Genomic DNA, 13,218 nt, shown 5'->3' with positions numbered 1-13,218 from the left:
CCCGCGCCAGCCATGCCGCCCCCAGCCCCGGCCAGTCAGGCCCCCGCCGCACATGCTCCGCGAGCCGCGGGGCGGGGCGGACACACGTGCGGGCCCCGCGCAGCCCCGCCTCCTCGCGCGTGAGGGTGGCGGCGGCTACCCTCTCCCTGTCTCGCACTGGGGCCCACGAGCCTGCTTGCCTAGAGCCCACCAAAGGATGAGTCCGGCCCTGGGCGGGCTAGGTCTAGATCTGAAGCAAGAGCAGGTGGAGGGAGGCGCTGCAGTGCTGCCTCTCCTCTTCCTCCGCCGTTGTTCCCTTTCCTCGCTTCTACCTGCGCGCATTTCACCAGCCTCCGGCTGCAACGCGTCCACCCCTCCCACAAACAGCTGTGCTTTCTTGGGCGCAAGAGCCTTCCCGACTCAGCCCCAGCGAAGACCTACATTTACTGAGCGTGTACGTGATGTTTTAAGCCGCGAGGGTCCAGGTTATGTGAGGCAAGGATTTCTTAGGGCAATATCTTGTGTTGAACCAACTGTGTAGTAGAGTTAGGCAAGCTTTTGAAAGCAATTTTTGTCTTGCGTGCTTTGTCTGAGGAAAAAAGTTCTCGAAAATTTGTCCAACTCTACTGCACAGTTGGTCCAAGGAAAGACAACACCCTATGAAATCCTGGCCTCTCCTACATTGACTGACACATTAACAAGACGCTTGGGCTAAAAGGCAATGGCAAGGTTGTGAAATGATAAGCCACAGCATTTAATAAAAACATACACCGTGGTAGCAGAATTCCATTATTGCCATCTCTAATGAAAACCTAGGGAAACTGGGCATAAAAACCTGTGGTAAAGTAGTAGTAACCTGCTCTAAATGGTGCCTTTCTCATCTAAATCTACTAGTTAGGCTGCTGTCCTACAGAAAAATATATGGTGCATTACAGCAAGCTGAATCAATCCACAGGGTGCTCTAGCATACTAGGTCTGAACAAGAGAAGAGTGTCCCTTGCCCATCCAGAATAGTACTGGTGCAGGCTCAATTGGAGCACCATATCCAGTTGGCTGCACTGCACCTTGAAACATGGATAAATTGGAAAGAGTCCAGTGGAAAGCAACAAAAATGGTCAGCGGTCTAGAGAGCATGATTCATGGCACTCATTTCCACATCTGTAATACTGAGATATTTTTAAGCAGGAGTGTTTTTAAGTACACAAACACTCAAAATATTCAACTGGATGTTTCTCCATGGTTTCTGTAAGATTATTAAAAAGATTACTGCATTGGAAAGTGTTTATTTCGTTTAGTCTATGCATCGACTACCATCAGTAACACAGATTCTCTCTCACACCCTTTCCAATAAGAAATCAGAACTCAATCGGTCGCAGACATAAATGCTTTATTTGTACACAGACTCATTAGAGCTTCACAAAGTCTTGTTGCCTTAAAACCTCAAACCTTATACTCAGCATGACCACCTTGCGCGGGAAGTGATTGATTAATCAGTTATCACGATCGGGAAGTTATGGAACGTGGAAAGTTACAAAGGATAATAAAAAAACCTGGCAAGACAAAGATTAAGGAATGATTTTCAAATAATTACATGCAGAAAAGGAATGCTGAAATATTAGAAGTACTTGACTACAGTAAATTAGACTTTCAGAGGTCACCTCAAATTGATTTTAAAATGTCACAAAAGGGTACATTCAATAAATTATTTAATACCAGAACAATTATTTTCAACACACAAAAATATCGTTGTTTATTATGAAACAGATGAGACAAGTTTCTAATAACAAAGAGCAATAGTTGCCATCAGGATAAAATAAATGCATGGTTTATATGAACTTTAGTACCAATCCTACCAATATTTATGGACATGCTACAGTGTTGCTGGTAGTCTCACTGCCTGATTCTGTTTTCATTAAAGCTCCCGTATAGGGCTGCCAGTATAAAGAGGCCTTGAACTGGGCACAAGTTAAATTCATATCTGTTGTTAGGCTCCTTTACTATGCTGTATTGGTGTAAAGGGGTCTGCTTACATCAGTGGGACAAGTCAGGCAGGCATATTCCTGTTTTCTCATGAATAACCAGAACAAGTGCCTATGGACCACCATAACATTAGGATATGGTAAAAAACTATTTCATGAAACAAATCATCATTTATCGTTTACATTTTGAATTAGTGGCATCATGAAGTTAAAATAAGTTGACAGACTCCAATAAAAACAGTAATTAAAAAACAAAAATACAAAATCCAGTAACATGTTCTGGAGAAATAAAATCTAAGTTCATTAAAAGTTGCCAAATTATCTTTAAAACAAAAGGCATTGCCAAGGAATGAACCTGGTTGTCAGAATCAGACATTTTATTTGCCACTAATGAAGCAACGTGTCTTTTCAAGGATAGCCAATGAAATGGAAATTTGCTTCATAAAACCATATAAATAGGGGCTCTAAATACATACGTTTTTTCTGCAGTTTGAATGTACATTCTTTTCAGCACAATCTAAACATTCTCTAAAGTGCTGAATTGAAATCTGATTAACACATACCCAAATTGATAACATGATAGACAGCTAGAGAGAAACCGCCTTTTAAGCAACATTGCTGCTACTGGAAGTATGTGCTTTAGTAAACAGTTTAACTTAACAGGCACATTTTTAAAAGATGATTTTATGCACTGATTTTCTGAGCATCTACTGGGTCAAACAAAGTACCTTCCCATTATTTGAATGCATTATGCTTTATTTTTCCATGTTAATGTTATGGAAATCGAGAGAACCAAGAAAACATTTCTCATGAAAGAGAACTGGCACAATAGATCACAACAGTGTCTATCATGCAAACATGTATGTAGACAAGAGGTATACCACAATGGCTCACGTGCCAATATAAAAACCTATATTGATGGGAAATTGCAGGGTATTGCGCTAGCAAATGCAAGAAGGGTTGAGGCAACATTAGATATGTACTAAAAATAAATCACTTGCTGCACATGCTCATGAATTTTTGGATTTTTTTTCCTTTGTCTTACTGAAAAGCCTCTGCCTTTTAAAAATAAAGATATAAGTCCTATTATGGGCTTAAAGCCTGGCAAATATTTGTCATATATTTTGTTCATTTGGGTTATTTGCCCCTTCCATCCAGGAAGAATATTTGAAACAGTGAGCTTGTTTTAAAGCCTACATATAACTTAAGTCAGTCAGCTTCAAACCTTCCATATCCTGTGTCAGCTGAACATGGCTTTGTGTGGCACACTTGGATGTGTATGTGGTTCTGCAGTGACATTTAACTGTTGTAACCTAACCACTGGCTTACTGTAGTTTTCATGGCTTAACATCCCCTTGTCAGTGCAGGCATCACACTTCCAGTTACTGAGCTGTTTCAAAAGACACATTTAGAGAGTCATTACAACAACAAAGACAAATTAATATTTAAGTGTCATGGAAAAGTTTAGAAGTCTAGCTATTGAGTGACATCTGGCAGACACGCTGATAGCCTTCTTCAAGGAATCAACAAAGCGAACTTCGAAATGTTGGAGAATCATCAAAAATAGATTTTGGCAATGTAGAAGATGTATTGTCCATGAAGTCCTGTCATAACTTTAAAATACTCTTGTTTCGCAATCCAATCTTATTTCTTCCTTCAAACCACATAATACAAGTAGCCAGTAGCAGTCCAAGGAAAGAACCGTCTAGAATTATGTTAATTATTCTCTGTGGATTTTCGGCTTTTCTTCATAACTTTCTCCATATTCATTCATTCTGCTCTTATCCACGGGATAAAGCCTTTCGGGAAAAATAATATGAATTAATTACATGTAGGGTTGATTCCTAGTGAAAGACTGTATCAATTGCTGCTCAGTCTGCTAAAAGAGCATTTCCTGCTCATCATCTGCTTTGTCTCCTGAGCGCCAGCCTATGAACACTATTAGGTCCTCCAGTAGAAAATCCCTTAGAACAGTCTTCTGCTTCCAAATCTGAAGCTCAACCCACCTTTAACAGATGGAACAAAGGTCCCCTTGGGTCTCCTTCAAAACCTTTTTGTTAAGATGATCTCCAGTACTCACTGCATGCTAAAAGGGGCTGAGAGCAGGAATGGGGGATGGGAGGTCTCTGCTACTACTGAAAAGTTTCTCTCCACAACTCCTTTTCAAAACTTGCTCTTCAAACAATAACTCGAGAGTCTACTTTTGGATAACCCCCTCCAACAAACATGAAGCTGCAGTCAATTCTTGACACCCTCACTACTAACACAAGGTTCTGTCTGAAGCACAGCAGGGAAAATGGTTAATTTTATTCTGCTGCATGGCAAAACCGAGAAGCAGAAACCAATGGAGTCATCCACAGATTTGGGAAGATTATGCTATTGGTTTACTTTGCAAAATTATCTTTGTAACCTGAGGGCTAGAATTTTATTTTAAAGAAAGCAAGATTCAATTTTACTGGAGGAACTGCTTTACCGGAACATGCTTCCTACTGGGTCTGGAGGGATTTTCAAGCAAATATTAAAAGGCAGGTGAGCCTAATTATGTAAATAAGAATCAGCCATCGGACTGGAGATAAGTGCTGTCCTGAAAGAACGTCTGAGTGATCTCTAAGAGGATCTAAAGACTGGTAAGTGTTCAAGACTTACTTGATTTCAAAACACAGTATACTATACATTAATATGCAATAAAAGGGAAACTTTTAAATCTTCACTGAACTATTATTTTTGCTTCTTTATTTTTTGGTTGATGTAGTTACATGGATCTTCATATTTTGACTAGCAATAGTAAATATGTATCAAAGAAGAGGCATAGGAGAAAAGCTTACCATCTTTGGTAAAGGTAGACCAGGAACACAACATCATCTCGAAAACATGCCAGTCTATGAGATGTTGGCATAGTGATGATAAAAGCAAAGATATCATCAATGAAGGTATTGAATGCCTATAAATAAAATAATTCTTTTCAGTAAAGGTATTCAGTACAATTCAGTTGGTAGTACTGCCAACAATGCAATACTATATACACATCTCCAAAAAGGAAACATTTTCACAAATTAACAAAGCAGGTGCTGAGAAACATAGAACATTAACTCCACACACAAATTACTTCAACATTTTTACCAATATTCAAGCCTTAAGTTAAAATTCTAATTAAATGGACTACAAAACAAAGTACCAGGTGTTTCAGCCTGCATCATATTTAAACCAGGTGAAAGACACGCAAAAGAAGTAAGACAATGTATCAGGGAAACAAATGTAGTAATTTAAGCAATGAAACAGTTATTTTCTCACTTTCTGTTTCAACCCATTTTACCGTAAATTAAAGGCATATTTTAGGACTACAAGAACAGAATATTTTAAAATCCTTATAGGAGTGTCAAAGTAAAATAATTTTCATTAGTTTACTATAAGAAATCCCTCCAGCCTAACAATTAGCCTATTAGATCAGAACAGCTTCAAAAAGCATAATTAAATAGCTACACCTCAGGTTGATGGCACTCTCTATATGCGATGAAGCCTACATCCAGTTGTTCTTCAATATCATTGTTCTCTCCCCTTTGGACATGAGAGGTCAGCATGGATTAGTCTCCCCCCGCCCCATGGTCTTTTCTCTTCATCTCCTCTCTACCTGCGTCTCCTGCTACAAATGCACTCATTTAAAGTGAAGCCAGTTACTGCTTTGACCACACAAGTTACTGGCCATTAGCACAATACATTGGCTGTTCAAGAACGCTGCATCTTGTCTCACTGGCAGCAACGATCCACCACAGTTGTAGATGATCACTCCCACAGGTCAAGTCCTGACCTAGGCTAGTTTTTCCCAATTTGCAGTGTCAATGCCACACTTCTTAATGTTCGCCTTGAGGGTGTCCCTGAAGCGTTTTCTCTGACCTCTGTATGTCCTTTGTCCTAGGAGGAGTTGGCAGTACAGCAGTTGTTTTGGTAAATGTGCATCAGGTATGCACACACAGTACCCCATCCACCAAAGCTAATATTGAATAATCAACACTTCCATACTGGCATTTGTGCGACAATCCTCCCACTTTATACCAAGGATCTTCTGAAGGTAGTGCTGGTGAAGACGTTCCAGACTTTTTAGGTGGTTCCTGTAGGTCACCCAAGCTTCACAGCTGTAGAGAAGAGTTGGGATTACCACAGCTTTATATAGTAGAAGCTTTGTTTGAGTCCTGATGTTGTGATCATTGAACACACAATGATTCAATCGTCTGAAGGCAGACCTGACACATCAGATCTTATACTGGATCTCCTTGATGTTGGCTTTCTTTGAGAGATGGCTGCTGAAGCATGCAAAGCATTCAACATTCTCCAGCTCCTGTCCATCAGTGAGAATCTTCACCAGGGAAGTTGAGTGGCTCAGAGCAAGCTGGTGAAACACCTTTGTTTTTCTGATGTTAAGGGTCAGTCCCAGGCACTGTTATGCTTGAGAGAAGCAGTTAAAGGCCATTTGTAGGTCCTCCCTCCATATGTGCAATGACAGGACAATCATTGGCATACTGAAGTTCCACAATCAAGGCTGAAATAACTTTGGTTTTGGCATGAAGGCGGGAGAGACTGAAAAGGTTCCCATCCAACCTGTAGTCAATGCTGATGGCATGTGGTGGACAGTCAAGGATAAGCATCTTGATACCTACAAGAAAGATGGAAAACAGAACTGATGCGATCACGCAGCCCTGCTTGACACCAGTTCAAATGGCAAAGGGCTCCATAGCAGAGCCACTGCATAGGTTGGAGGCAGTCATCTAGTCATGAAGGAGTCTTGATAAATTTTCCCGGGCAGCCAAACTTTGATAAGATCTTCCATAAAGCCTCACAGTTATCAGGGTTGAAGGCTTGGTCAAATGGATAAAGGCCATACATAGTTCCTAGTGTTGTTCTTGGCATTTTTCCTGGATCTGCCAGACCACAAAAATCATGTCCATGGTGCCTCTCAATGGTCTGAAGCCACATTGAGACTTGGGAAGAATTTCTTCTGCAAGGAGCAGCTGGCTCATCAGAATTCGAGCGAGGATCTTCTCAGTGATGGAGAAGACGGTGAAACTGCGATAGTTTTCACAGACAGACTTATCTCCTTTTTTAAAAATGGTGACAATATTGGTATTTCTTAGGTCAGCAGAAATTTCCTCAGTGTTCCAGATATTGAAAAAGTGTGGCGCTTGTTGGTCATAGTTTCCCCACCAACTTTGAAGACCTCAGTTGGTATGCCATCAAGGCCAGATGCTTTGTTGTTTTCATCTGTCTTAACACCTGGTAGGTTGGCAAGTGCTTCCCTTACTGGATGCTGCAGGATGGATTTGATGATTTCAGTCACCACTGATTCTTGGTTCAGGAGCTTTTGGTAGTGCTCCTTCTAGCACTTTTTGATGGACTAATCCTTGAGGAGAGTACTGCCACTTTCAGACCTGAGTAGTGACAGACCTGAATGTAGAACAGCTACTGTGACCCGAGAACTCTCACAATACAACATCAATATTGCTGCTCTCAGTGAGGCCAGGCATGCAGATGAAGGCCATCTGATGGAGGAGGGGGTGGCTATATGTCCTTCTGGAAAGAGAAACATGTGAATGACAGGCAAGGACACAGCACTGGTTTCACCAGTAAGAACTGGACTGGCAGCCAAAGGACTGAATTCCCTGTTGGCATTAATGAGTGCCTCATAAATCTCCACCTTCAACTGACCAACAATTTGTTTACTACCATTACTAGTGCATACGCCAAAACACTCGATGCTGGGGAAGAACAATGAACAGTTTTTTGCTGACCTTGATGAAATCCTGACTCATCTAGACAGAGGATAAGAACTTCCTCCTTGGAGATTTCAATGCAAGTGTTGGCTGGGACTTTAGCATGTGGAGGGGCACCATTAGGAAGGAAGGAGTGGGCAAGGCCAATTCCAATGGCATCCTCTTACTCAGTAAATGTGCAGACCATGACCTTGTTATTACAATCTTCAGATGACATTACAGGTACAAAACAACATGGCAACACCTCCACTCAGAACAATGGCACTTTCTCAACTGCATCATCGTAAGAGTGCAAGATCTAAAAGCCATTCATATGACCCGTGTTTGAGAGGAGCTGATAATTGCTGGACCAATCGTCACTTAGTGAGGTCAATCATGTTCATTAGGGTTCACTGCTCAGGTCATCCAATAGGTTTCATATATTCTGGCATGCAAAGGACATTTTTGTGTTTTGACTGCAATTTGAGTGATTTCCCTGGAAGCGGCTATCCAGTTGGGTAAGATAAAGTGGGAAAGCCTATGTTTCAGGCACCTTTTCTAAACCCAACCCCAGGCAGGATGAGCAATGGGGATCTAAGAAAGGACTGCTCTGTCACAATTACAGCTGCCTTATCACTCTGCTGTTCCATTCCAAGGGTAAAGGGCCCAAACACGTGACTGCTGCCTGAATATGGACTTGTGACTAGAGACTCCGGGTGATTACTTCATCTGTCCCCATCATCACTCAACTTTGTAGACATTATGGGTATTGGCAACTGGTTATTGTGGTAGATGTTGGATGCAGTGGGAGAAGTGTGTGCTTGGCTTGTTTTACATGAGGAGGTCATTACACATCGGAAACCACGCAGATCTTGGCAGAGGAGAAACCTGTGTCCAGTGGCAAGGAGGTTCAGGATGACTGGGGTTACTCTTCCACTGCAGCTTTCATCCACCTTGCAGCTTTTAAGAAGTAAGCCTTCTTCATCTGCCTGCTCCACCATTGATGTCTATATTATCCTGTGTTGGACTGCTCTTCATCTGATACCTCACCTTTGACCATACCACCATGGGTGACCTTACCAAGAGTACAAGACTCCCAACGGTGTTGCTCTTAGGGTCACTGGTACACACATGCCTCTCTACCCCGTCAAGGTGGCAGTCCATGGAGAGGTCATCTTGTCTACATATTTCACAGATCAATTTTCCCCTAGTTCAAGTGCAATTTTCATGATTCAAATGATGTGGCGGCATCAGCTTATGGTGTGGATCTGTGATAAGCAGCCATTAAGGCTGCCATGTCATCCGGCAGCATAGAATCAAAAAGTTACCTATGGCTCCTTTCAGTCTAATACCTTGTTCATGGCAGGAATATCCCTACCTAAACCAACCTATACAAGTGTTTGCTTCACATATTGATAGAGTTATACAAACAACCCTGTTGCACAACTACTAGGCACACTGCCCCAAAATACTAAGAACACCCTAACCCAGTGGTCAGCAACCCAGTTCGGGTGAGAGGTAGGCACTATGACCCAGCTACTGCCACCACTGCTTCTTCCTGCCCTGGCATGGAAGAAGCATCCTTCTCTAAACCCTATCAAAAACCCATGTGCCTGGGCCAGATCCAATCTGTAGCCTGTAGGTTGTTGACCCCTGCCCTAATCTGCTATAGGTAAAGCAGAGAAACAGAGACATTCTCAATTTCTTGCTGCTGCAAGGACAGGAAGTGGTTGATAAAATATACTTGAGAGATCCAAAGAAGACAACCAGGGCCCCTGCTACAAAGGAAAGCAACAACCCTCACAGTCCATACCATTCTGGCAGTGAAGTAAAATTCCTTCCTGATCCTAAATGTGGCAATGGGTTTGACCCTCAGCAGAGATGCAAGACCCTCTAAATCAGGAACTTTCGGATTTTGTTGGCCTCAGCTGCAGCATCAGCATAACCCAGTCAAAAGCCAAAGCCCTGGCTGCAGCTGACATCTAACGCTTCTGAGAGAGATGGAAAAAAAAAAGAAAACAAAACCCTGATACCTGTAAAAAACAGGGAGGGAAAAATTCCTTTCCAGCCCCATGTGTCAACCAGCAAAGTCCAGAAGCATGGGCAGGAAACAAACAAACACCCTCCACTCTGCTCAACAACCTGGAGACTGCTAACACAATTATACTCATCTTGTACCCTAACTGGAGAGCCAGAATTCCCCTTTCTGTCAACCTATATTCTTCATAAACTTATCCCATCTCCTTTAATCTTTTTTTCAAAATTAAGCCTGTTGCAGAGCTCTGCTTCATTCTGCTGAGCATGGTCCTCTCCAGTCTCTACCTGCTCTGGGATGCAGAGCTTTTTTTTTTCTTTAGTTACTTACTTTTTTATATTTTTTCTCCTAAAACCACTTAGGACAGCTGCCACTTGTGGATGCAAAATATTGCACATATAATGCACGATTAGGTGTTCCAACCAAAGGGATCTGGCAATGCCTTTTTATCCTAACATAAACAGAACCAATTGATACTAACATACTGTACATTCCCATTTATACTAGGTTTATAACTGGCAAGAGGGGTACAAGAATTCAGTTACATTAGAAAAGAAATTCCACTATGGGATTTATCTTTGTTTGTCACAAAAAAGTGCTTGAATTATTACAGGAGATATAAAAACAAATTCACTCCCTCGGAATGCTTCATTACCAATTACTTCTCTTCCGTGCAAATGTTTGGGTAAACCCTATACTTAAAAGAATGCCCATACTGTATTTTCTCATCTCAAGTAAACTGATGCGAGTTATAGCTTCTTAAAAATCTGTCAGACAGGTGAAGCATGCTTCTTGTGCATTAGTGGCATTCAGCCCTGTGTGTAGAGTAGGAAGAGAAAGCTTTTTATGTTACCAATAAAATGAAAGTTATCATCATATGCTGAAATGTCCAAATTCTCACTAAAATCCCTTTAATCTCTCTTCATCTGCGTGGCACAGACACCCAGACATGAAGGCCTTGAAATCAGAGAGATGGGGGAGTAGAAATCCAGAGCATGTCACCCATTCCACTGCAAGTCCACTGAAGCTCCATCATATGGCTAAATGTTTTAAACACCTCCATTTTGGCCTGGAAAGATCCATGTGCATCTAGACTTGTGCTACTGTGCACACTCAGAAACAATCTAGTACAGCCATGCAGATGTCTACTTCCACCTTAACTTTGTTGTGATCCAATTCCAACTGGGAAGCACTAAATTCTACACAAGTCCCTCCTTTCTTCAGATGGAAGAGAAAGAAAACCCATACCAACCAGCCATTTGACACTGGTGTCAGTAAAACATGCCAGTTCAGGCAGATGACTCATCTGAGAAAGCTGGAACCCAACATGACCAAAGCACACAAGGTTGCCCATAACTCTGTCTACTGCTGAAACAGGAGTCATAGAACAGGAGAGCGATAGATCTTCCCTGGCAAAACATGATCTCCCTTTAGAGATACACAAGGTGATACATCTGCCCACTGACAGACTGGAAATACTACTAATCTCTGAATAAAAGCAGCCCCTGAAAACCCACAAGGCTGTCTCCCATTGAAAGAAGAAGAGAGCTACAAACCAAATCTGGGTAAAATTAATTGCAATTCTGAGGCAAGCTGTACTTTTTGGGTTGTGGCAGCAAATATTTAAACATCTTAAAGGTGGGCAAGGATCCAGACATGAGATTCTACAGTACAGTTGTTCTGCAATGTGGTGAACTCATTGGCTTGGGAAAGCATGGAGAGTCCTGACAATTTCCGAATGTGTTGTGTTAAACTAGTATTTAAATTTCTAAAAATTCCTCGTTAAGCTATGCTTCTCAAATAAAAGATTATTGTTGGCTTGGCAGCACAAATCTTTTTGAAATTATAGCTTTACTTACTTTATATGTGAATGCCTTCCATGGTAAATGTGCAACTGATTTCATCTGGAGGAAAAGAAACATGTAAAAAATTGTCACAAAGGTGGGAAAAAAGCAGATCCAGAAAAATAAAAACATCCTATTATTATAAGCAAGATTTACACTTACCTTATAATTTACAAATAGCTGGGGCAACATAAACAGGAATCCAAAAGCGTATACCCCTGGAGATAAAACGTAAAAGCATTTTAAGGTAAATGCCTCAGAGCAAGTATTTCATGTAAACTGAAACACTTTCAGACTGAGAGGTTCCCTCCCCACATCATATCAACAAGGCTTCTTAACAAAGAGGAGATACAAAGGCAGGAGACGCTTATATAATTATCTTCATAGCGTTATCAGAATAATCTAGATTCCTTTATAACCTTACTATTCTAGGGCCCACTGATCCCTTATGGGACTATTATCATTTCTGGATCCACAAACAAAATCACTCTTTTCCCATACTGTACTGTTCTAAGAAATGAGAAGCCCAAACACTATTTTCACATTTGTAAAATTAAACCTGAGCCAATCTTAAAACATAGGAACATAAAACTAGACTTCTAAGCCCAGTCCTAGATAGATAAATAAGCTGCCCAATTAAAAAAAATATATTTAGCACCAACATCTCCCGCTGATGTCAGAATAAATGTAGGCCTTTAGTTAGAAAAGCTTGGCTTCAATTTTAAATAAGGCAGACACTTACCATTGACAAAGCTGTTAATCAACCAGGAATACCAGCTATAAATAAGAGAGAATACAATTATTGTCTCTTTTCTTCTAACCAATACACAGCACTAAACTAGTAACACCTTTCCTTTTATGTTATCTTCTTGATAACACATTAACATGAAAGGTGAAGCCAAGTACTCCAAAAAACTGACTGAACTAGTGGGCTACTTTTTAAAAGAGGGTAGATGCTCCTTATTCACCTCTTCAAAATTTAATAAAGTTTTAGAAAGGTTTTACACTTTTTAGAAACTGTTTTACTGTGATGTAATGCGTCGCAAGTAGCTAGCTAAGTGGAAGGAGCTTTATCAATCATTTTAATAAATAATTCTAATATTATAAAAGCCTAAGTCTGTCTGTAACGCTTTATTCATGCTCTGGCTGACAAACAGTCAATCAGAGTTCGAATAAGCGTTTGAACAGGAGCTGCCAGCACAGTGGAGCACTGCCATGATGGTGGGGACACAGGAGACAGAGCGGGGGAGCGAGGCCAACCCCCACCCCACCTCCCGCTCTGCTCCCTGGAGGCAGGGGCAATAGAGCAGACGGAACGGGGGGGGGGGGCAAGGCCATGGCTCTGGCCTTAGCCTGCTCCACATTCCCCTTTTGTCATTGCCGCCTGCAGGGCCTGACACCAGATGATGTGGCGGCGACTGTGGGAGGAGCAGGCCTGACATGAGTTGGGGGAATAGCAGGCATGCCATGGCGGTGGTGGTGGGGCAAGGGGAGAAGTGGGCCCAGGCCTGATGTGGTGGGGAGGAGGACCAAGCCCAAGCCAGGGGAGAAGCTGGGACGCCACAGCAGTGGCAGGGAGCAGCAGGCCCAGTCCAACACGACAGCAGCTGGGGGAGGGGAGGGGAGGAGCAAGCCTCCCC

General features: G+C 41.8%; 1 protein-coding gene and 1 long non-coding RNA gene across 2 annotated transcripts in view; one reads left to right on the top strand and one right to left on the bottom strand.

The window, feature by feature from the left end:
* LOC109291957 overlaps window positions 1-2,246 on the top strand; it is a 22,072-nt gene extending 19,826 nt beyond the window's left edge. The window contains exon 4 of the long non-coding RNA XR_002095998.1: window positions 1,381-2,246. This is a non-coding gene — a long non-coding RNA (uncharacterized LOC109291957). The remainder of the gene's footprint in view (window positions 1-1,380) is intronic.
* CLPTM1L (CLPTM1 like) overlaps window positions 2,239-13,218 on the bottom strand; it is a 57,581-nt gene continuing 46,601 nt past the window's right edge. The window contains exons 13-17 of the mRNA XM_019509207.1: window positions 12,321-12,355; window positions 11,741-11,796; window positions 11,594-11,638; window positions 4,784-4,899; window positions 2,239-3,757 (exon numbers count right to left, since the gene is read on the bottom strand). Of these exons, the coding sequence (XP_019364752.1) occupies window positions 3,679-3,757; window positions 4,784-4,899; window positions 11,594-11,638; window positions 11,741-11,796; window positions 12,321-12,355 (331 nt within the window). The 3' untranslated portion in view covers window positions 2,239-3,678. The remainder of the gene's footprint in view (window positions 3,758-4,783; window positions 4,900-11,593; window positions 11,639-11,740; window positions 11,797-12,320; window positions 12,356-13,218) is intronic.

Source organism: Gavialis gangeticus, unplaced genomic scaffold (genome assembly GCF_001723915.1).
Source record: "Gavialis gangeticus isolate Ggan-Ray unplaced genomic scaffold, GavGan_comp1, whole genome shotgun sequence".
NCBI lineage: Eukaryota > Metazoa > Chordata > Crocodylia > Gavialidae > Gavialis > Gavialis gangeticus.
This window is presented reverse-complemented; position numbering and strand designations above follow the sequence as displayed.